The sequence below is a fragment of the Camellia sinensis genome, chromosome 12 (assembly GCF_055761805.1).
Source record: "Camellia sinensis isolate YWXY chromosome 12, ASM5576180v1, whole genome shotgun sequence".
In the NCBI taxonomy this organism is placed as follows: domain Eukaryota; kingdom Viridiplantae; phylum Streptophyta; class Magnoliopsida; order Ericales; family Theaceae; genus Camellia; species Camellia sinensis.
Genome location: NC_138972.1, coordinates 116,639,693 through 116,662,967, shown reverse-complemented (window position 1 = coordinate 116,662,967; position 23,275 = coordinate 116,639,693). Strand labels below are relative to the sequence as shown.

Here is a 23,275-nt window from a genome sequence, read left to right as displayed (position 1 = left end):
ACGCCCGCTCGAGCGGAGAAGCAACAACAAAGGGCCCGTTCGAGCGTCAAAACCCCCGCTCGAGCGTGAAGGCCAAAATCTGGGCATCAACTTTTGGTTTCTAAATACAACCATCCTGTTTCAAACCTGCCCAACATAACCCAAGACTCAAATACAAGGGTAAGGATGAGAATGAGAATATGACAACAACACAATCACGGAACCGAGTCCGGAATACAGTAAACAATATAAGAGAAAGACCCGGATCGCTGTAGTGGGGGTGTGCATTTGAGAGGAGTGAAATTTTCATAAAGATAATTTTGGTATTATTTGGGGGAAGGAAAGAAATTTTAAAAGTTTTAATATTCATAAGTAGGGATCTGAAGAAATAAAGAGTCCAAAATAATTAATGACATACTAATAGCAGCACTTTTGACTGATATATAAGATGTGAGAGAAAAAGAAAGGAGTGAGAGAATAATTTTGAAAACAATTTGTTTTAAAATTGTAAACTAAACAAGTTTTTTTGTAATTTTCATTTCAAAAATTGATCTAAAAATGTAACCAAACACAACCTAAGTACGGGAAAATAACGAATTTTGTGGACTTTGCCCATTATCAAGGGCATTGCTTAATAAGTGCCGTTTTGGCAAATTGCCAAAAAAGCTACGTTTTGCTGCTTTTTTCAAAAAAAGCCCCCCATTTTGGCAACTTGCCAAAAAAGCTACGTTTTGCTGCTTTTTTCAAAAAAAGCCCCCCATTTTGGCAACTTGCCAAAAAAGCTACGTTTTGTAGCTCTTTTCAAAAAAAAGCCAAAATACGTTTTAACCATTAAAATCAATTGGGAAGGTAAAAAAAAGTTATTGGTAAAATTACAACTATGTCCTTCATAGATCAAAATGAGCCACATATAGGTGCAATTATAAATTTACTAAATTGGTTGAGGGTATTTTGGCCATTTAATTGTGATGTGATAACATAAACAAATATTAACTAAAAAAACCAAAAATAAGTTTTTACCAACTTTCCAAATTACTTTATAAAAAAACCAAAAAAACTTGGTAAAAAATCAACTTTTTACTATCTTCCCAAAACATTCCTAAATTTATATTATTTTGAGATGTGTAATTTGTTATGAGAACATCATTAAAAGTAATTTCTTAAACAAAAATGATTTGAACCCCCACAGGGGAGGCACCCCTACGACCCCTCTGACTGTGATTGGCCAATTTTATTTTATTTTTTTCTTCTTCTCTAATCACCAGCCCCCACGTGTGTGGGGGTGGTGATTGGAGGGGGTCGCAATCACATCTTTTTTTTAAACTTATATGATTTGTCGATACACCACGTTAGGGTAAAAAGTATACTGGTATATAATAATAACTTGGGTGCTAATAAAAGTACTCATTAATCAATCACTTTTTTTTTCTCTCTCTCTCCTATTTTTTTTCTCTCTCTCTCTCTCTTTCCTCTTTTCAAAATTATTTTTTTCTCTTTTTTTCACACACTCTCTATCTTTCTCTCTCTTTATATTAATAAATAAATCAATCATTTTTTTTTCTCTCTTCTCTCCTCTCTCACATTCTACATATCAATAAATCAAAATTTTTGTCACACTCATCTATTTAACTACAAAAAATAAAAATAAAAAAAGCTACAAATCATCTCAAAATTATTTTCAAAACTCATAACCACACAAAATTTCAATTTTAAATTTTTTTTTCAACAACTTATCTTTTAAAATACAATTCAAAATTTTAAACTTAAAACTCTTTTTAAAAATTAAACCAAACTGTGTTTATACTTGCATTAAATCAAATACTCCATTCGTCCCAAAATATTAGTCTCTTATTCTATTTTTTATTGTCCCAAAATATTAGTTCCTTTTCAAAAATCAAGCATTAAAATAATACAAATTTATTATTTTGCTATTCTTTTAAATTCGTTAATAATACAAAAAGTACAATTATGACAATTAATATTTCTTAAAAAATATACTGTCAAAGGATAATTTTGGAGAATTAATTTTTTTAAAGTGTAATAATTATTGTATCAAAAAAATTGAATTCTCTGAAAAAAAAAATTTTATTATTTTGAGACGGATGGAGTAAATGAAATGCACGTGTGTTAGAATATTCTGGACAAAATGGGCTTTGATTGATTTTTTTTGGGTTAAATTACAAACACACCTCCTGAGATTTACTTAAATTACAAATTACCCTCTCCAATTCTGGAAATTACATTATGTTCTATAAGGTTTCTAATTTCATAATAAATAGGTCATTTTATTAATAAATTATCAAATTAATTAACAGTTTTTAATAATGCTAAAATTTTATTTCAATTAATAATTCAGATAATTTTATTATTGTATAGGTAAACGGTTAGAAATTTCACTTTTTTAATTAATTCTGTTAAATAAAAAATTCTGACATGGAGATATTTGTAATTTTCCAAACTACAGGGGCAATTCGTATTTTAAGCAAATCTCAATGATGTATCTTTAATTTACTCTTTTTTTTGAACAGTTGCTTTGATTGATTTGACTCCCAAAATAGTTACGTAAAGGATCAACATTTATTATTTAAATTTGATTTTAAAAACTTAATTAGTAAGTAAATTAAAAATATTATCAATTGAAAAACTGTTAAAAACTTTCATTGTAAAATTTAATTAATAATTTTGAACTTTGAAAAGTAAAAAAATAAAAAGAATTAAACAAAATTTTTATTATTTGATGAATTAAGCAATTGTCATTTAAATTAATATTTAAATAAAAAAAATCTGTTTAAAATTCGCTAATCGCCCCAATAATAATTGCACCATCCCTACCCTTTTGTTCTGCAATTTGTATTTTTTCTTATTCTAGAAAATGTTTTTTTATACATCTTAGAAAATTTAAGCTATATTTGGCATAATGGGTCGGGGGTTAAAATAGTCACGTAAAGATAAAATAGACTAAAAAATTAATAAGATAAAATGTCACATTTAAACCATAATCATTTTATTTTTTTATCACAAAAGTCAAAAAAATCAAAAAGTTCATCCCAAATAATTTTTTTTTTAACTTAGGCTAAAAAAATTAAAAAGTCAAAAAATTAACTCACTTTCCAAACAAAGACTTGCATCACAAAATTGACTTTTCATCATAAATCAGGTCTCTTTCTCCAGCTTTTACCTAACAATCACTTTAACAAATTAAAATTGAAAAAATTGGTCTAAGGTCCCTCTCTCAATTTTAATAATAGAAGAGATCCACAATATTATATTATAATGTCTAAGGTCCTTCAACTTCCACACCAATATATCACAGAGAAAATTAACTCTCTCAAGTCAATCCACTAAATAATTTCTCATTGAAGAAAATCTGAGCCTGCTCTCTCTCTCTCTCTCTCTATATCAACAGACCCAGCTTCTTCTTCCTCAAGTAGCTCTGCTTCGGGTTTCCTCCAGCCGTTGTTGCTCTGTACAACACTATCATACAGTTCCACTTGCTTGCCCTTCGTCCTGCTCCAGAAGTCCCAGCAAAGTTAAGTTGTCGCAATGACACGAGTTTGCATTCTCTCCACAGAACAAAGGCTGGAGTCTCTGATTGATCAAAGTAGAATTTCTTGTTCAAGACTTGCTCAGTTGAAAAGTCATTAGTATACCTTGAAATATCTTCCTCAACTCCAGATCTGAAACCAGAATTCTGACAGGTTGAAATGCCTCTCCGACAAGCAACCCACACCACAACGCCATCTTTCTTATCTTCCATTTTCTCGAACAATTATGTTTCACAAAAGCACGTCCTAGCAGGTGTAGAAGGCTTGAGTTCACGAGAAATGGACAATCGAAGCTCGCCGAAATCAAAATTCTGTGAAATGTTCTCGAAATCGTCAACATCTGAATGCGAATAAGAATCATCCCTATGCTTACTAAAGCTCCTCATGGACTTGAGTTTCCCAGAAAATCCCGAATTCTTTTCTCGGAACTCTGGATTTTTCTTCATAGTCGTCCCAGCTGAGCAAACAGCTCCCATTGTGCTTTGATTATCCAGAGAAATTCCAAAGTCCAGAGAAATTTGGTGGACGAATCTGCAATGCTTTGTCCTTGTTTTACTTGATTCTCCCCATCATTATACAAGCATTCAACCTTTTTATTTTCCCACCTTGCCATAAAACATCAATTTCAGTTCCAGAGAAATTCAAAATTTCTCTGAAGATAAATTCGGAAGTCAGAGAAATTTGGTTAAAACGCATTATGAAAACACATTTGATAAATTCCGAAGTCAGAGAAATTCAAAATTTCTCTGGAGATAAATCCAGAATTTCTCTGGAGAGAAATTCCGAAGTCCAGAGAAATTTCTCTGGATCAACTTGAGGGACCTTAGACATCATGAAAATATTGAGTGTCCTTTATGCTGTAAAATCTTAATACTAGGGACCTTAAAAAAAATTTCCCATTAAAATTTTTAAGTAAAAAATTAAAAGATAAAATTATTTTTTAGGAAGAAAATATTTTAGTTATCAAAATTATCATTGTTATATTTTGAATGATGAAATTAGGCATTTAATGATGAATACTATAATTTTGGGACAAATTTTTTTGTCTTAAGAAGTAAACATTTTTACCACCAATTTTTTTTACCGACATTTAAAAATTTTGTCACTATAACTCTTTTTTTTTTTTTGACTTTTAGCGAAAACGTTCGCGATAACAAGAATTGATCTCTAAATATTTTTTATAATAATTTTTTTATGTTTATGAACAAAAGATTTAATCCCTAACATTTTTATATGTTGCAGTGAATCTCAAATGAAGATTAAAGTTCAAATTTCACTAACTAATACAACTGCCAAATGTATGCCTTCAAACATTACCAACTGCAAACACCACACCACCTATCACCAAATTTTCTTTTGTCAACCAATAATAAACTTATATATGGAACGTGAATCCTTCCAAAAAATAGCCACCTTATCACATTTTCATATAGGGTATATGGCAACATGTTATTAATAATATCGTGCCATGTTATCACTATTATGGTATTACGTATTCTAATAAAATAATTACATAAAAATTCTTATAAATGATGTTATAGATTTATATTAATTTATTTTAAATAAAATAACCTATTAAAATGATTTAATGCTTAAAAAAAATAAAATAACACTATACAAACAAAACACATTAAAGATGAATTTATTTATAATAATGGTATTGCCACATTATTATTGTCAATTTTTTTTTGTATAAATTTTATGTATGAATAGAATTTTCCAACAATTAAATATATGAGCATTACCAAAATGCAAAGACACCTGTTTGCACTAAAAAGACCATTGATGCTATAAATCATTATGATTTCTGTTTTTAAGTCACAAATCTTTAAGAACATCAACATAGATATTGATTTTTAATTAGAATCGAACTTGACAATTCAATCTTGCATTGTTGTGAAGGTAAAGCGTTCATGTTCGTAAGAGCCTCCCCAATCACCAAATTTATATTCTAAATCGTGCCACCAACTTTGCACAACATTTTATATTTTATTTGAACAAATAGATGTGAGAATATATATATGCTTACCAAAAACAGAAACATGTATTAGATAATACAAGAAAGATTGGGATAATGACCTTAAAAAGGCCATGGAAGCAACACAGAAGCAATCACCCAACTTGACATTTCCATTCCAAGCCTCTAAACTCAGGCATACACCACAAAAGGGTCAATGGCTCTCACCACCTTCTCCCTCTCTCTCTGTATGTTACTCTTGTCACTTGTGGTTGTGGTTTCTGCAAGTGGTTATGGGTATGCCCCAAAAGCTGAGCTTCAAAAACCTAAGAAGCAAGTAGAGCTACTCCCCTCCATAGCGGGCATTCAAGGGCTTATTTATTGTAAATCTGGTCCTAAACTAGTTCCACTTGAAGGTAATAATTTCTTCCTTTCTTGTTTTATGGACTCTCTCAATTGAAGGTAATTTCCATACATCATCATCATTTCTTTTTTCTGGTACAAAGGTATAAAAGATCATTATTAGTATTGTAACTATCATGCACTTCCTGTTATTGTGCCATATGCAACTCATTGTTTTTTATAACTATGGTGTAGGAGCTTTGGCAAGAATCACATGTCTAGCTGTTGACAAGAATGGGTATGAATCGGCTCCTTTCTCTGTTTTGAGTCAACCAACTGACGCCAAGGGGTACTTCTTTGCCACGGTGGCTCCTTATGAGCTTGAAGATGCATTGAAGATTACAGAGTGCAAGGCATTCCTCGAAAAATCTCCATTGGAGACTTGTAAAGTTCCAACTGATGTCAACAATGGGATTAGCGGTGCTCCTCTCACTTCTTACCATTTCCTCGCGGACAAGAACATCAAATTATACTCTGTTGGGCCTTTCTTCTATACTCCACAACCAAAACCAGTCTCTAAGGGTTATTAGATTGTTGAGATCAATCACAACATTTGATCAAACACCAAACCAATTTTTTTTTTTTTTTTTTTTGAAACCTGCATTTGGAGATTTCTGATGAGTTTTTGTTCTATGTACCAATAAGTTTTGAGGGCATATGCAGTGTAGCCCTCTTGTTATGATATGTAATTCTTTGATTAAACTTGAAGTTCTTAAAAAGAAACTCTCAGATCATTTGATTTATAAGTATTCTTCTAGGTTTTTGAGATGAAAAAGAAATTTTTTTATATGTTGTATGTTGAAGTAAATGTATACTTAGAAAACTACTTCCTCTTTCTGGATTTATAATTTGTCATCTAGTTAGGATGTTGTTTCATGTATAAAGTCTTCTTACATGTTACTATTTTAGTTTTCAAAACCAATCAAAAGAGCATAAAAACAGAGATGAAACAATAGTACAGAAACTTGGACCGGGTGGGGAATTACCCGTCACAAATAATACCATGTGCGACTATTTTTTGCTAGGGGAATTCACCGTCGCAAATATGTTATTTGCAACAAAGTCTATTTCAGTCACAAAAAGGTGCCTTTTAAGACTGAAAATGTCAAAAGTAAACCTTTGTACAAATTTTCACTCTCTTCCTAGTATCTTTACAGGTATATACTTAGGCCTCGTTTGGCAACCGAACTTTTTAGCCAAAAAGTCAAAAAGTTACTAAATTAGCCAAAAAGCCAACAACTTATACCAAAAAGTCAAAGATTCTCTTTTTCTCTCTACTTTTTGCACATCTTTTCGTAAAAAGTCAAAAAGTCATCCCAAACATACTAATTTTTTTTAGCTCATATTTTAGCCAAATAGCCAAAAAGTTACTAAATTAGCATATTCCCAAACGAGGCCTTAAACATTACTCCTCTCTATATACAATTCCAGAGACTTCCTCAAATTGGTGGCCGCTCATTTATTTTGTCATAATTAATTACCTACAAATCTACTTCAAACCCATCTTTCAGAGGACAAAACTTCATACCCAAGCCTGCGTGGCCAGGTTAGGACCATTTCCAGGTGGAATATTCGATTAGCATTCTAGAAACGGTTGGTTTTCAATCGAGCTAGGCCAGCTGCAACCCGTGGACCATCCCAAAACACCAAAGATTAGATCCACGCGTGAACAAGCATTAACCTGAAAGGAAAAGCTTTCCAATCAAAAACAAAGCCGAGAGAGAAAAAAAAAAAAAAAAAAAGGCTTCAGAAAAGGAATCTTCTATTTGCACACTACCCTTTTCCTCAATTTATACCATTTTTTTCGTTGGGATGTAACTACTGAACAAAAATCAATGGTTCAGAGGTCAGCCGAAGAAAAACCCATAGTTTGAATATCAAGTAGTGAATCAAAGGTGTGGCTGAACCATGATTTTCGTAACGTAGTTGATATCCGAACAAAAAAAAAAATGGTTTGAACTGATAAAAAACATGTCTGAAAATAGAAGCTCCAACAGAGAAGCAAGTTTTTCGCACATACCAAACAGTCCAGGCTTCCTTCAACATGAAACAACGTGACGGCCATCCCTCTCCCTCTATCTATCTCTGCCTGCCAAGAAAATACAGTTTGTCATGGATACTGCACAGAGATCCTCAGTAATAAACACATATAGTCACAAATTTTTGAATACTGATCTCTTTCAATTACTCACCGCACAAGCACATATTGCAACATCTACAGTGGCCAATGCTGTTGTGATGTCAGCCATCATACCTGAAATATGTTTATGTACTTAAATATTGGCAAAAATTAGTAGATAAATACTGCTCTATCAATTCTTCACCAGGGAAAAACAAAAGTCCCCAAATATTCAAAAACAAGAAAAACAAACTTCCCAAATGCAAACCTAATAGCAAGTAAAAAAAATGTGGTTGCAAAATTGCCTCCCGCGATTTGCATGTCCACTAGCACCACTACTCCATTTGTATTTGAATCTCACAGAAAAAAAAAGGGATCACAAGAGATGTGTTATTACTAGTAATGAAAAGTGAAAAAAGGATTCACCTCTTCGATCTATGCATACTACACATAACCACTGTATAGAGTGCCCTTCAAGGTTGTGCCAAGATGCAACCTTGCCAGCTTGCCAACTCTCCAGACCAGGCAAGACTTCCTTGTACATGGGAATATTAGCAAGTATCATCTTAGCAACACCATTTCCCTGAGATAAACTCTCTCCTTTGGCCTTCAAACTCACATGCTGCATATGTTTATTATGTTTCCCATTGACCTTAGGGACCTTGATGCTGCCACGTTTGAGTTGGAAAACATCTCCACCATTGATCATTGAAGATGACATTTCCACAACGTTCATCAGGATCTTCTCCCAGATGTATTTGCTTCCTTCAGAATAATCCGACAGCTCCTCTACTTCACTATCCTCCTTAGGATCGGCAACAAATTCTTCTACTGTATCAGCTGTTATTTCAGTTGCCGATAATGCAGCTTGCTCTCTCAAAAACTGAATACAACAAGAACCTTATATTAATAGAGTGGAGGACAAGGATATCTAAAGCACCAATAAATAAAATATATATTACAAAAAAAAAAAATCTATACCACAGAAAACCTACTTTCATAATTTTGTATCTGGCACTACGTGTTTTAGCATGTTGCAACCACTGCTTATGTCTTTGGAATGCTGATTTGCTTGAGAGTGCCTAGAAATTGTGGAACTGACAATTAACAAATATTCAACCAGGTAAAATAAACAGTGGATAATCAAGCTTCATATAACTGCAAGTTACTCAAGAGAGTATGGATGGTGGACTATATCAAACAGTAGTAATGATGAGCTTAGAGCTCATGATTATCAGGATCACAAATTGCTCTATTTCCCATTGACCTTGGGGACCTTGACGCTGCCATGTTTGAGTTGGAAAACATCTCCACCATGTTTGAGTTGGAAAACATCTCCACCGTTCTTATAACTCAACAGCACCATACAAAGATAAGCAAAAATATCAAACAGTAGTAATGATGAGCTTAGAGCTCATGATTATCGTGATCACAATGTGATTGGTACAGAGCCACGGCAACTACACTTAGAATTTTAGTTTAAGACTTAAATCGACAGAGTCCACTACCACGAGTTTTTGCATTGAAATTGAAATTTCTATTTTAGTTTTTTTTCTTTCTTTCTTATATACATATAAGAAGACTGCTGAACTTGTCAACATCTTATATTTTTGGTTACCTGAAGTGCTTTACTTAAGTATTAGAAGAAGTTTTCTTTATGTATTTCAAAAGTTACGAAACTTCTCTGAAACATTGCATCCTTTTTTTCAAGATTCATCAAACTTCAGAAGCTCATCCTTGCAGAAAAACTTTGAAGACTTTGTTATTTTATATAATATAGTAGTAACTCAAGAACCATACCATCTCTATAATCCCATCTGATGTGGATTTAAAACCACAAATTTTCATGAAGATCTGGGAGGAAAAAAAAACCAGATTATGAAGAACCATAACATCATACAGAAACCTAGTGAGCTTGGTTGAAGCAGAAGAGAGGAACCAATATCTCAACTTAAAAGAAAGGCAAAAAGGAAGGAACTGACTAAGCTCACATTATAAGTTATTATCTCCACAACTTCAGCATTTGCAAGTACATGCGAGGGAGTTACAAGATTACCATTGACCTGCAAAAAGATAAATCTCCTGTAGTGAGATGTGGAAATCTAAGAATAACAAGTCCACAGCTAAAAGTAAAAAAGAATACCTTTGCTGCAACCATTTTGTTGCCAATTTCAGTGTGTATCATATAAGCATAGTCAATGACAGTTGCCCCCTTGGGCAGATTTTTAATCTGTATGCAATGTGAAAGAGATCATTACAATATCAGTCAGCACAGATTTGTATGTGTAGCAATTGCAATCCATTCTCTTACCTCTCCTCTTGGTGAAAACACAAAGACACGGCTACCTAAAAGATCTCTGGTGATAGTTTCTACAAATTCTCTGGAGCTCATATTTCCAACAAATTCCTCTTGCCATTCTCTAATTGCATTAAGCCAACCAATCTGGAGGGAAGAAAGGACTTCTACCACAGGTCAGGTTATTTGAAGGAGTTTATCAGAAAATTCATTCAAGGAAGAGTGTTAAACTATCAAAATTTAGCAAGGATAAAGGTAAATTACCCTGAGGGCAATGTTTGCATTATTAAGACAAACAATTTTCCCTCTTGAACTTCTGCCCTTAGGCATTGCATGTCCAACCAATCCAGTCACAAGACCTTTCCCGCTATAATGAGCAGCAATGCCTCTCTCAGCTATCAGATCCATCTCTTCAGTTCTTATCTGTCAACCATTAAAAAAACCAAAATATAACTGAATATTGCAAGTAATGAAAAGGGAGAACCATTGAACTCAGATAGTGACAAATAAGAAGGATTTGACCTAAGACACAGTCAAAAGAGAATAATGGCATAATTGGGAAAGAATAAAAATTCAGAAGTTGACCTGAACTTCCAGCCGAAACATGCTCTCATAAAGAAATGGAATTACAGTGGTATGAAGACTCTGATAACCATTGGGCTTTGGAGTTGCAATATAATCTTTCATCTGTTACAGAAAGCAAACCAATAAGCCTTGATAAATCAATTATTAATAAAAGCAGCAGTAGCCTTGAAATCAGAATATAGGAAAAGCAGGACACATACAGATCGAGGAATAGGAGTCCAAATTCCATGTACTAGCCCAAGAACATGGTAACAGATCTGCCAAAGGCACATTTATGAGAGAAAGCTATGTTGTATACCATCATAGTATGAGTCTCTTTTGCAGAAAACATGGCAATTATTTGACCATGCAAAATCTACCTGCTGTGCAGTACATAAAGGCCCAACTCCAATGCATGGCTTTGGTTTTATAATGATCCGAAGCTGGTAATCCAAACAAATTAAAGTGTCATGAAGCAAATAGGTAAGATTATGCCAATTAATTGTTCACAAGGATAAAATTACAGCAAACCTGTGCAATTTGGTTGACTTCATTTATTGAACCTTTAGATTTAAGTACGGCTTTATAAATACTGCAAATAAACCAAAAAAATTAGCATGCAATAGCTTGTCAGGGAAAGTTTCATCACAACAATTGCATGGGTATACAAATCAGTTAGCAGTCTGAACAAGTCATAAGAAATTAAAGTAGTTGTAAGCTCCATAGCTTCAATTCCAAAACACATAAGAAAAAAGAAGGTTCTTACTGTTACCTGTAAGGCTCCTTACAAGCAGATCGAACTTCAGTTTTCACTGTCATAAGGTCGAGGAACTGATCATCCTCAATCTTCTTCATTAAAATTTTGTTTGCCTAATACAATGAGAAGAGCTTAAGTGGACCAGACTCTTGAAAGCAATATTGGAGTTACTGTTAACCTCGAGAATTTAAATTATTCCAGCTATTAAATTTTAGACTGCTCATCATAGTTTAGAGGTGTCATGGGATAAAGGGTAAAAAGGTAATTATCCATTTCTAAAGTTTCATTAAAAAATTTCACGACAACAAATAAAAATATACCTCTATGAGTTCCTTCTCATGTTTCTTATAGAGTTCTGCAACTCTTCTCTTGGCTTTAGCATAATCTTGAGCATTTGAGTACATGAACGATAAGTTTTCAAGTTCAGACTGCCAGAAGGTATTAGTAGATTAGCAAAATAGTGGGTGCAAAGAACCATAACTGCAATGATAGTGTAAAATAAAATCACACATAACAGGAGCATAGTTACAAAAATGACAGAAACATGACTGTGAAATAAAGCATCTCAGAGTAAAAGCAGTTTCCAATTTTGGAGATCTTTAGATGGCTGATTACTTGGCAGGCTGGTACATCACAAGATTAATTTTAATAAAAGCTGGATTCACAATCTATGATGATGTATCATCAAATAAAGGTCAAGGAACAAGATCAAGCATCATAAACCCAATGTTGCAACATCAGACTTCAATAAAATAAATAGAAAATAAATGAAGCACATAGGAAACCTGCCAAGTTGAGATATTTATTATCAACAGTAGACATACATCTGGGGTTTTAACTTCAACATTGTCCAGCTTGGTCATGGAGAAAACGTATGGTGAAAATTCAACACAAAGACACAAGAATACATTATGAATCATTGAATTCAAATGTAAGCCTAAAAAACAATCATGTGGGAAGAGGAACTTTAATTTTTGTTTTTCAGAAGTAAATAAATTATCCATAAGATGCACCAAGACGAAATAGAGACGATATATACCAAAAATTTTGGGTTCAGCATCAACATATAAAATCCGGAATGGTTGTTGGAATTCAAAGGCACATTTACGAGTTAAAATATCAACTCAAGCAGATGGGAATACCTTAATTTGGTACATTCCAAGCAGTTTTGCTAGAGGGGCAAAAACTTGCAACGTCTCCATTGCAATGCTGGACTGGACAGAATAAATAATGTTAAGAAAAATAATAACAAAAATAATGGTAAAAACCCGAGTCAATAACAAATCAAAATTCACCACCTGCTTATGCGGAGGCATATGTGAGAGAGTGCGCATATTATGCAATCTGTCAGCCAATTTGACGATGATAACACGGACCTGAAAAGCAACTATTTAATTTCCTATTGGCTTTCAGCATTTTAACATGATCATTGATGAAAAATACGAGTGTCACCTCCTCGGTCATGGCTAGAAACATCTGCCGGAGGTCTTCCGCTTTCACATCTTGTACTGAATGGTTTTCATTCTTGATTTTTCCTAGTTTGGACACCTAGATTACATGAGAATTAAACCAATGAATGTCATCTCCTAACCAAAACTAATCCCAACTTAACATTTGACTACAAAAGAAAACATGTTCCATTAGTAATTATCTAATAATAATAACATAAAAGAAAAAAGAAACAAAAGGACCTTAGTTTCTCCTTCTACAATGTGGCGCACTGTAGGACCAAATTCCATCTGTATTCTTTCAAATGTGACAACATTTGTATCCTCAACTGTATCATGTAATAAACCAGCAGCAATTGACTCCCAATCCAACTCCTAGAAAATAGTTAGTAGTTAATTAAAGTTGCTGCTCACAATAAAGAGAGACATAGAACTGCAAGGTAAATACTTCCTAAAAAAAAAAGAATGCTTCAGAATTTTCCACAACTCACAAGCTCTCCCAAAATTCGTGCAACTTCAACAGGATGAATGATGAAGGGCTCTCCACTCCGTCTTTTTTGACCATCATGTGCCTCAAAAGCTAGCTGTAAGACCAACAAACCCACACACAAAAGAGAAAAGAAAAGCAAAAACAAAAAACATATACATGTTAGGATATCAACACTACCCCACGGAGAATAGTTCATAACAAATGGGTCTCATATCAGAGCAAGCCAATATGTGGTCAAATACTACATTATCATCAAAAGAAGTTCAATCTACTAAAAAGATGAAGGGTTGAAAAAGAAGTATAGAGTTCAAATGGAGAATAATACAGAAGACTTACAATTAAAGCACTGCGCACCAACTCCAACTCCTTAGGGGGAAGATATGAAATAGTATGTTTAAGATCCTGAGGCAATAAAAAAACAATAAAGAAATTGACATTAATATGGCACAACATTCCGTGATAAAAAAGAAAGCCTGAATAAAATATGATTTTATGACAGAACTAAAACTTTTCACATAATAAAATAATACACGAGGTGAAAGTTGCTTTCACCCAATATCTGGATAGATTCTACAAGTTGCAGCGCATTTCTTTACAAATATACCATCCTCAAAATCCAGCACTTTTTTAAAAAGAAAAAGAGGACCCAACACATACTAATGCAAAATTCAACCTTGATGTCACAAAATAAATCAAATCCATAATCTTTTTGCTATTCTTTTACTTCAAAACTCTTATGATTTCACCCTAACAAACTTCAATGTCACTGACAATAAATATTTTTCCCATACCATGTTCCATTTGCCACCCTTTTTATCAGTTGATTAAAAATTTAGGATCCATTACCACAATATTTTGCCTTACAACTACTTTACATTCCAAACTGAAAATGAATCAAATTATTTATCCATGCTTCTCTTGCTTCCTGCCCCAATCTCAATCTCCAAATTCCACAACTGTCAAATTCCAATTATTTCCCTGCCTTCAATGGATCAGTACTAGTATAAGTTGTAAAATCTGGGAAGTTCAATAAGTGGTTCAAGACTGGTCCCACCTCACTAAATCAATCATAAGGTTACTAGGTATCCTACAATAAGTTGGGTCAAGAAAAGGCTCATCGTATACCTTATCTCCCGCATAAACTTGAACCAATCAGGCAAAATTCAATGCAGAAATAGTTCTGGGGTTTCCCAAACAGTCCATTAACTATCTTTTTTATTTTATTTTATTAATGTCATCATTTTCACCATGAAGGTTGTAATTTGGCATGATGGAAAGTGCTATCAGCCTCCAGCCTTCATGGTGTGGGTTTCAAGTCGCTGGAATAAAACGGAGTGAAGGGTAAGTGTCTACCAACTACCTCTCCCAGACCATGTTGTAACTTGTAAGGCTTCATAAGTAAAGAGCCTAGTGTACTAGGTATGGCCTTTATCATTTTCACCAACAGATGCCCCAATGAAATAGCATAGCTTGTACTAGATTCATTTTAAGTTTGGTGGTGGCATGATTAAAGCTCAAGATGAGTGCAGGTATGGAGCGAATCCCACTAAAGATTATTGAGCAACATGAGCTATCAACAATTAGTTGTAGCTTCTGATTCAATCATCATAAATAAAAGTGCAGGTTTTTATCCGTCACAAACTCTCTCTACTATAGGCCAGAATGTTTGTTGAAGAATGCTATCAGACATTTATCTACAACAAAACTATAGAACTCTGGTAAGAATTTATATAGATAGGTCTCAGAAACGAGAACCTTAGCACATATTATAGTAGGGTAAACTCACAGAAGAAATTATAGAGTCATAATCCATGCAAGGGGATTTGTGACTATTCAAACTGTCAATGATCAGAAAAATAATAATACTAGTAAAGCAACAGTTAACGTACCTCCCACAAACTTTCAGGAGAAACCTCATCATAGGATGTTGAAGAAGAGGATGAAGAACAACACAATCGCCATTTTCTACAAGCAACATGCAACAAACTTGATCTTAAAAGTCTTCCTGGAAGTACAAACTCAGAAGGTTCAGTGGAGCACCAGCTCCCCATACGAGATGCTTCACATATCTGGCACAAATAAAAAGATTCAATATCAATTTAATAGAATCAGTAACAAGCCATGTTTTTAAACAGAAACCAATTAATCAGTATTTAAGGGAAAATACAACTCAAATCTGTAAAGATGTGAATACTATCAGAACATGCCATGATGTTCTATGAGAAAAAAAAAAAATTTTGATGCCAGTCCCATAGGGTGCACAACATCTGATTACTACTCAATCCACTATTAACCATTATACAGTCCAGAGGGACGACTGACATTCCAAATTTTTCGCTGAACTTATTTATTAACTTTTAATTTTGTATCCACGTACATTATTCAGAGACTTCCCACACAACTAACAAAATTTCTAACCCTGCCCCAAATCTGACATCAATTTAAACAATTTTTAATTTCAAATTTTCAGAAAACTATAGTAAGGCTGTACTAGCAGAATAGATACAATACAAGAGGGAAAAAGATTTATTTACCAGAAGAAAAGCAAAATGTAGTAGTATAAATTTCTGTGCAATGTCCTGAGATCAGGGTACCAGAAAACAAGGACTGAGGTAGTCAATTAGCTGGACCCCTTTAAGCTATTCAGAGGTTACTAGTGATAGCATCGACACTCAATCCAATTCCGCCAAACATAAAGGCCAAATATATGTAGCAGCTTCCATGGGACAGAATTATTCCTAATAAGGTCACATTGACTTGTATTTACAACAAGGTTTGTTTAAGAATTTTAGCTAATTTGCTTTGAAGACACACACACTTGTACGTAGATTTTGAAAATAGAATTAGCTATAGCCATGCGCCGCAAACATTAACTAGGTGCACAAGTTCAAAACCAGCGAGATTTTGGTGTAAGCATCTCTAACCGTTACTTTGACACGAACATAAATTGAAGTAGAAGGGTATTAAAATCTCCTCCGCTCCTTTACTCAAAGTTACAGTTAAATTTTACTTAATTTTTTTCCTAAAATTAAGGGAGATCCATTTTCTTTATTCAAATTTCTATCCAATCAAAACTTGACACTAGGGCACTTGTGTCCAAACTTTCCACTAATCCAATCCATAGCTTCCCCTCAAACTTGACAGCTAACAATTTTACTCAAATTTGAGTTTATCAATTGGAGTGTTTCATATAAAATAAAGCTTTTTACTCAAACTTCTACTCAATTGATTAAAACTATCAAAATTCTAAGTGGCCTTACAAGTTCAAGCTTCAAACTTACACATTTGATGTGATTCCTTCTTCCAGTTCGTCCATAGGGCGAGAGCGAACAGTGCGGATGAGCAGTACTCGCAAGAAATCCAGTCAATGCCCTGGGAGCCTTCCACGCGCAAGAGAGTACACTACAGTCGTATCTACCACTCCCATCCCCTTTCGAAAACTTACATATATTTACACATTCCACAGAAACTGCAAAAAAATTCACATGTCAAAGACTCGAAATCATGAAAGCAGAATACAAAAATCGAAGGCGAAAACTGAGAGACGTACCTGACATTGAAGGAGCAGAAGCCATCTCTACTGCGAAGCATTGGAACAGAGCAAGCTCATTGAAACGAAGTAAGCATTGAACAACGAAGAAAACAGTGAAGAATACGAATCAAACAAACCGAATTGAAAGCTCGCAGTGATTATTAGAACCAAAAACATATACAAAACTATAATTGCAGTGAAGAATCAAAAGATTCTGATTCGGCTTTCAAGTGGAGAAGCGTTAGGCTTGTATGTGAGGCTTTGAATTTCGGACAAATTGGAGTATCGGGGATATGCGAAGGGTTAGCAAGCGATGAATTGAACGAAGATGAAGATGATGAGATAATCTAGAGAGAGAGAGAGAGAGAGAGAGAGAGAGAGGTAAGTTTAGCGAAGGCCACACAAACGCCGTATCATAAAGATCTTTTGTTTTTTTTTCTTCTCATTTGAATATTTATAGGTGAAAATTTTGTGAGGTAGTTTTGGTTGGACCATGTTAGCGTAATGGGCGAGTGAATAGAATTGTATGCAATCAACGTCAGGCGACCACACGATGGCACCCAATTTTGAAAAATTGCACATTTGCCATTACTCTTTTTTTTCTTTTTCTTTTTTTTAAAAAAAAAAACCTCAGAATTTACCAAACAATAAAATAAATCTTGAATTTTTAAGTGTGTCAATTTAAATATTAATTTTTTGGTTTATTTTTTTATTTAAATCATCAGTTCATTTCGTTAAGTAAAAACGACAAAAAAAAAAATTAATATTTAAGTTACTAAACTTAATGTAGATGCACATAAAATGTCGAAAATATTTTTTTCATTGAGTTAATGACTAATATATATATTTTTTAGTCAATTTTACGTAACAGAAATAGACAAACTGTTTTTATCAAAAATAAATAAAAAATTTAGATTTTAAATTGATAAAATTAAAAATTTATTTTGTTATAAGAGTCAAAACTTGAATTTTTATTTTTTATTTTTATAATTTCTTCTTTTCTTTTTTTTCTTCTTAATCATGTTATAGTTACTAAAATTTTATATTAAAATTAGTTTATTTTGTTATCTGACATGACATTTTATATGTCATTCATGAGTACATAACAAATGAAATTAATTTCTCTAATATAATTATAACAAATCATTTAATATTATGTATAAAAATTTAGTCTATTATTTTCTTAAAAAATTCATCAATATCATTGCAAATTGTAGCACTCCAAATATGATGTAAGTGTAATTTTTATATAGTATATAAAAGCTTTTGGGAAGCTATTTTTTTCCAAAATTTTTGCCTCAGGTGCATCTCATTCTGGTGAGGTCATGATTAAAAAGTTAAAATAAAAACATATTGCTAATTTCACCTAATATGGAGTGGCATTAGCACTAACCGCTAATTTTGTGAGGCAAACTCACCTCCCAAGAGTTCACAAGGAACCTTAAATTGACAATAAAAAGATTTACAAGAAAATAATAATATATAAATAGCTAATTTATGCATAAATTTTATATAAAACTATATGATTTAATGTGATTCATTTGTTTTGTATCACTTCCGCATTATTCTTGTAACAAATTCTTTATAAACCAATAAAGACCTAATTTGACACAAAACTAACACAAATGGCTTTGAAAGCATTAGCTGTGTTTGTTAGGATGTCGCACTGTCATATTGTATACAAGGGGCTTATGTATTGTGGATTATTATCTATCATACGGCAACAAGTTTTCCTTCACCGTCCTTCTCCTTCACCAACCTCCAACACACACACACACACACATATATAATTAATACTTTAGTGAATTTGATGTCATAATGGTAGGGATAGCAATTTGAACCCGGTCCGACGGAGAATCTGGACCGCCCCGTCCCAATAAGACAGTGGGAAGCTTTGTTAGTTCAGAAAATGGGAACCTTTAGATTGAGAAAAAAAATTCTAAAAAGAAAACCAAATAGAGCTTTGTTAGTTCACTAAATACAATGTGAAGCTTTCTTAGCTCCAAAATTTCCTTGTCCAGAGTCAGCTTCTCAATGACGGGTAGAAATGAATTTTTTTTTTTTTTTTTTTTTTTTTTGGGGGGGGGGATTTTCGGGGTCAAGAAAACCTGATTCTCGTTAGCGGGCGGGGGCGGAGACGGTGATAGCTTCCTTGTCGGGGATCGGGGCCGGGGAACGGAGGGATTTTCACTATCGGGGACGGGGAGTGTGATGCCCGGCCCGGCCCGGCCCCGCCCCGTTGCCTTCTTACATAATGGTGGTGACAACTGTGGTGATAGTGGTAGGAAAATGATGGTAGTGACAGTGACAATATTAATATTGGTGGTAGGGTGTTAGTATTAGTAAGATTTTAATTCAAAATGTATTTTTATACTTTTTAGAAATAGAAAATGCTTTTTGTTTAAGTAAATTTTATTTTTCATTGATTACGGGAATTATTTTTTGAAAAACGCTTTCCAAATTAAATGGAGTGTAAGATTCGACCCTAAGAAAGAAACATATAGCTTCATTGTCATCTTGTAATAATCTCAACTGGGCTGCTACAACAGGAGGAATATACTTCTATATATACCCCTCCCTCTCTAAAGGAAGCACCTTCTTGTTACTTGATGTTTGGAAATGTGTAATGAAAATGCAAGTTACCAAATGTTCAAAACGACTTATCCAATGTGTGTGGTTGTAAGGGGGGAAACCGAATGAGTCGTCACGGTATCAAAGTCATTTTCTACTCCTTCAACATAACAAAATGCAAAGCTGGCAATGAGTATCAGACTTTGATATAAACGAAAATTCAACATTCACATCTGCTAATTCAATGCATCATTTGACTAGGAACGTACGGGCCGACCCTGAGTTTTCAGGGGCTTAAGGCGAAATCAAAAAAAGAGGCCTATATTCATAAATAAATAAATAAATAAACACCTTGTTTGATATCACTACCGGTGGTTGATACTAAAATATATATCAACATGTATTCATTTTAGAGTACAAACCAAAAAAAAAATTACCATAAGGTATAGTTCAAATCAACAAAACAAATTAATTAATTAACAAATTTAATTAATGAAATGTTCTGGTAGTGTGAAGCAAACAAATCTACTTGTTTCTTGCTACCAAAATATTTATCAAGTGCTTCCGATTGAGATTGAATTAATTATTCTACTTTCAGCTTCTTCTTTCTTTTTTTATTTCAAGAACTATACTTACTAGGAAACATAACTATAATCACAATTCAATTCACAAATCACAATCCACTGATTATTTCATATCTGATAGTAAAGAAAATATAAAAAAATAATTTAATCAAACAAAACTAGGGCAAAAAAATTAGGTAAAAATTATTTAGGGGTATTTATGAGTAGGTCTTAATAAGTAGATTTATTGTCTAATAGGTCCTATAAAAAAAATTTGTCATAAAAAAAGTCACTAATTGTAAGTTTTAGCGACAATTTATAAAAATCATGACAAAAAAAGTCATTAATTGTCAATATTTAGCGACATACAAAAAATTGTCACAAAAAAAATTATTTTTAGTGACAATTTTACTAAGACTTATTTTTATTAGGACTTGATGGGAATTAAGTCAAACTATTAGAACCTATTAGTAGTTTACCCAATTATTTATTCTACTAAAATTTGATAAATAAATAAGGTAAAAAAATTAGGACAAATTTATTATTCCACTAAAATCTGATAAAGAAAGAAGGTAGAAAAAAATTAAGATAAATTTATTTATTTCATTAAAATCTAATAGTAAGAAGGAGAGGGAGAGGGAGAGAGAGGGGACTTCCTGTGAGAGAGAGTGAGTGAGTCGCCGCCGTTGATATTTTTCAATCAATTTCTACCATTGCTTATTGCTCTTCTTATGCTTGGTATGCTACCTTTCTTTCGTCACTTTGTGTAAGAGAGAGAGATTGAGAGCTTGTATGTATTATTCTTCTCCCTGGCCATCAACACTTTCTGTAGATATTTTAATTTTAATTGAGCCAAATCACACTTATAAATAAATATGGTCCAACAGAATATTTTTGGGCTTTTTGAATTGGCCCTAAAATAACAAAAATAATTTGGGCAAATTTAAATTTATAATATACTATAATACATTACTAAATTTAGGACCCCTATTTTGGGCCTAAGACACAGGCCTTAGTGGCCTTAGCCTAGGGCCAGTACTGTTAGCATATATATCAAACTTTGGTTGTGATAGTATTTTTTGTATTTTTGTCATTATCAGTTAATTGTCTTTAAGGGAGATGCATATCTCTACCGTGTCTCTTGTAACATTTTTTTTTATCATAAATTTTGTGTGTGTGTGTGTGTGTTTTTTTTTTTTTTTAATTTTATATATGCATGTAATTTATTATTCTTTTGTACTTCTTACTGATATTAAGAGCACTAGCCTTTATTGGGGTTTAAGATTGAAACAAAACAAGTCAATACATGCCTGTATGCAACCATTGTTAGGAGGTTTCCATTGTTTCTATCCAATCAATGGAAGTGGTTCTCAAAGTCACTACGCTCTCTCTGCATTTGATTTGTATGCACTTGTTAGAAGAGAAATAACAGGGTCCATGATTGATTTAAATTTGGAGTGTTCTAAGATTGTATTTGGATCAAGATGGCTCTATTTGGTAGAGCTGTGGGAAAGTGCTTATAGCTTATGCCTTAACAACTTATAGCTTATTACTATGAACATAAGCTGATTTCTGACTTATAAATTAAGCTTCTCCTGCCCCACTCAAAGAATAAACTGATTTCTAACTTACAAAAAGCTATAAGCTGCATTGTTAAGCTAAACCAAACACATCAAAATAGCTTAAATTAAGCTGAAAGCTGAAATAAGCTGAAAAAAAGCTGTACCAAACAGGGCCGATATTTGAATATAGGGGGGAATAGAAAAGTTAACTACTATTTCATTAACTTTTCTTCTTATTTTTATTTTTTTCTTCACGTATTTGTACTCAAACTTCTAATTCAAACACAATCTAAATGTGTCAAACAATTGTATCCATAACATGGTCAAACTTGGCTTTAATTTAATGAGTGCTTAAATGTGCCAAGCCATTGTATCCATATCATTTTTAGATAGAATTTGCAACTTAAAATGGCCTATATATAGCATAAAATGAGCCAAGTAAGGATACCATATAACGAATGCGAAAATAATTTCCTTCATTATGTTTCGACTGTTTCCAATTCAATCCTTTAGAGCATCTCCCCCTAAATCTTCAAAAATTGATATGGCAATTTTTTTTTAAAATGGTAAATTGACATGCAAATTTGACATCTCTAAAAAGAAACACTCCACACAATATACTAATTTTATTGTTTTATTATATTTGTACTTTAGTCATGTCAAATTCACGAAACATTTGGCTATTTGGTTGGAGCTTGTTGAAGTCTCAATTTTTGCCTTTTAAAGTGTCAAGTAAGATTTGAAGTATCGGTTGAAGATGCTTCTATTGTGCTTATAACTCGCCGTCAACTTGCGTGATGTGACAAAATATAGATTTGACTCTCTATTTGTATTTGGATCTATTTTAACCAAGTTCGATATCGTTCGAATCTTAAGTATATTGGGTTATTTCAGGATTTTAAGATTAACCACACAGATACTTTGAATGCTCCTATTTTCGTTTGGTTGTTTATTGTTTCTTAATTTCTGGTTCCATCATAACATATACACATAGAAACACAAAAAGCCAATTAAAAATTATAATAGTACACCAAGTCAAGCCAGACTTCATCTTTCATGTGCAGTGCTCATACAATAATTCTAGGTAGCATGAAAACTCAATCATAATTTCACTATAAAAGCGAAATATAGAGTGTAGATTTAAAGTTAGCGTACTGTGAGCCATATATAAAATAAATCCTTTTCAAATATTTAAATTATGAGTAATTTTTTTGAATATGAAGCACAACTGGTATTTATATATATTCATGACGAAGAAGAAAAGGAGAACAAGATGATGATATGAAGATTTTCCTGACATGACAACAAACATAGTAGTTTATTGCCATAGAAAATTATCTAATCAGTACTATTTCAAAGAAAGCAAATATCTGGCTAGCCAGTTAAAAAAAGAATTAGGAGAGATCCCAAAGATATTCCCTTCTTCTATACATCTATATTTCCTTATTTTTAATTTTTTTTTCTGCACGTTTTTTTGGGTACCACCTAAG

General features: G+C 33.0%; 2 protein-coding genes across 5 annotated transcripts; one reads left to right on the top strand and one right to left on the bottom strand.

Annotated features, from left to right (window-relative positions):
- Positions 1-5,566: 5,566 nt before the first annotated feature.
- Positions 5,567-6,544, top strand: LOC114286574 (protein SEED AND ROOT HAIR PROTECTIVE PROTEIN). Its single transcript, XM_028229760.2, has 2 exons — positions 5,567-5,897; positions 6,079-6,544. Exons 1-2 carry the CDS (start codon positions 5,699-5,701, stop codon positions 6,411-6,413), a joined length of 534 nt encoding a protein of 177 aa, XP_028085561.2. The 5' UTR covers positions 5,567-5,698; the 3' UTR covers positions 6,414-6,544.
- Positions 6,545-6,986: 442 nt separating this feature from the next.
- Positions 6,987-17,543, bottom strand: RSH1 (RELA/SPOT homolog 1). 4 transcript variants are annotated; one of them, XM_082899661.1, is made up of 26 exons: positions 17,108-17,543; positions 16,839-17,026; positions 15,447-15,626; positions 13,894-13,959; positions 13,559-13,651; positions 13,311-13,442; positions 13,072-13,167; positions 12,918-12,995; positions 12,762-12,833; positions 11,940-12,047; positions 11,635-11,732; positions 11,394-11,454; positions 11,243-11,305; positions 11,084-11,140; positions 10,884-10,985; positions 10,563-10,721; positions 10,314-10,445; positions 10,146-10,232; positions 9,994-10,065; positions 9,803-9,856; positions 8,998-9,084; positions 8,429-8,885; positions 8,076-8,137; positions 7,904-7,972; positions 7,281-7,564; positions 6,987-7,047 (listed from the first exon to the last, which is right to left on the bottom strand). In XM_082899661.1, exons 1-25 carry the CDS (start codon positions 17,130-17,132, stop codon positions 7,460-7,462), a joined length of 2,703 nt encoding a protein of 900 aa, XP_082755787.1. In that variant the 5' UTR covers positions 17,133-17,543; the 3' UTR covers positions 6,987-7,047; positions 7,281-7,459. The 4 variants fall into 4 exon arrangements, with proteins under 4 accessions (XP_082755787.1, XP_082755788.1, XP_028085559.2 ...); XM_082899662.1 differs by having other exon boundaries at positions 6,987-7,054; positions 7,288-7,564; XM_028229758.2 differs by lacking the exon at positions 9,803-9,856.
- Between the last annotated feature and the right edge of the window lie 5,732 nt (positions 17,544-23,275).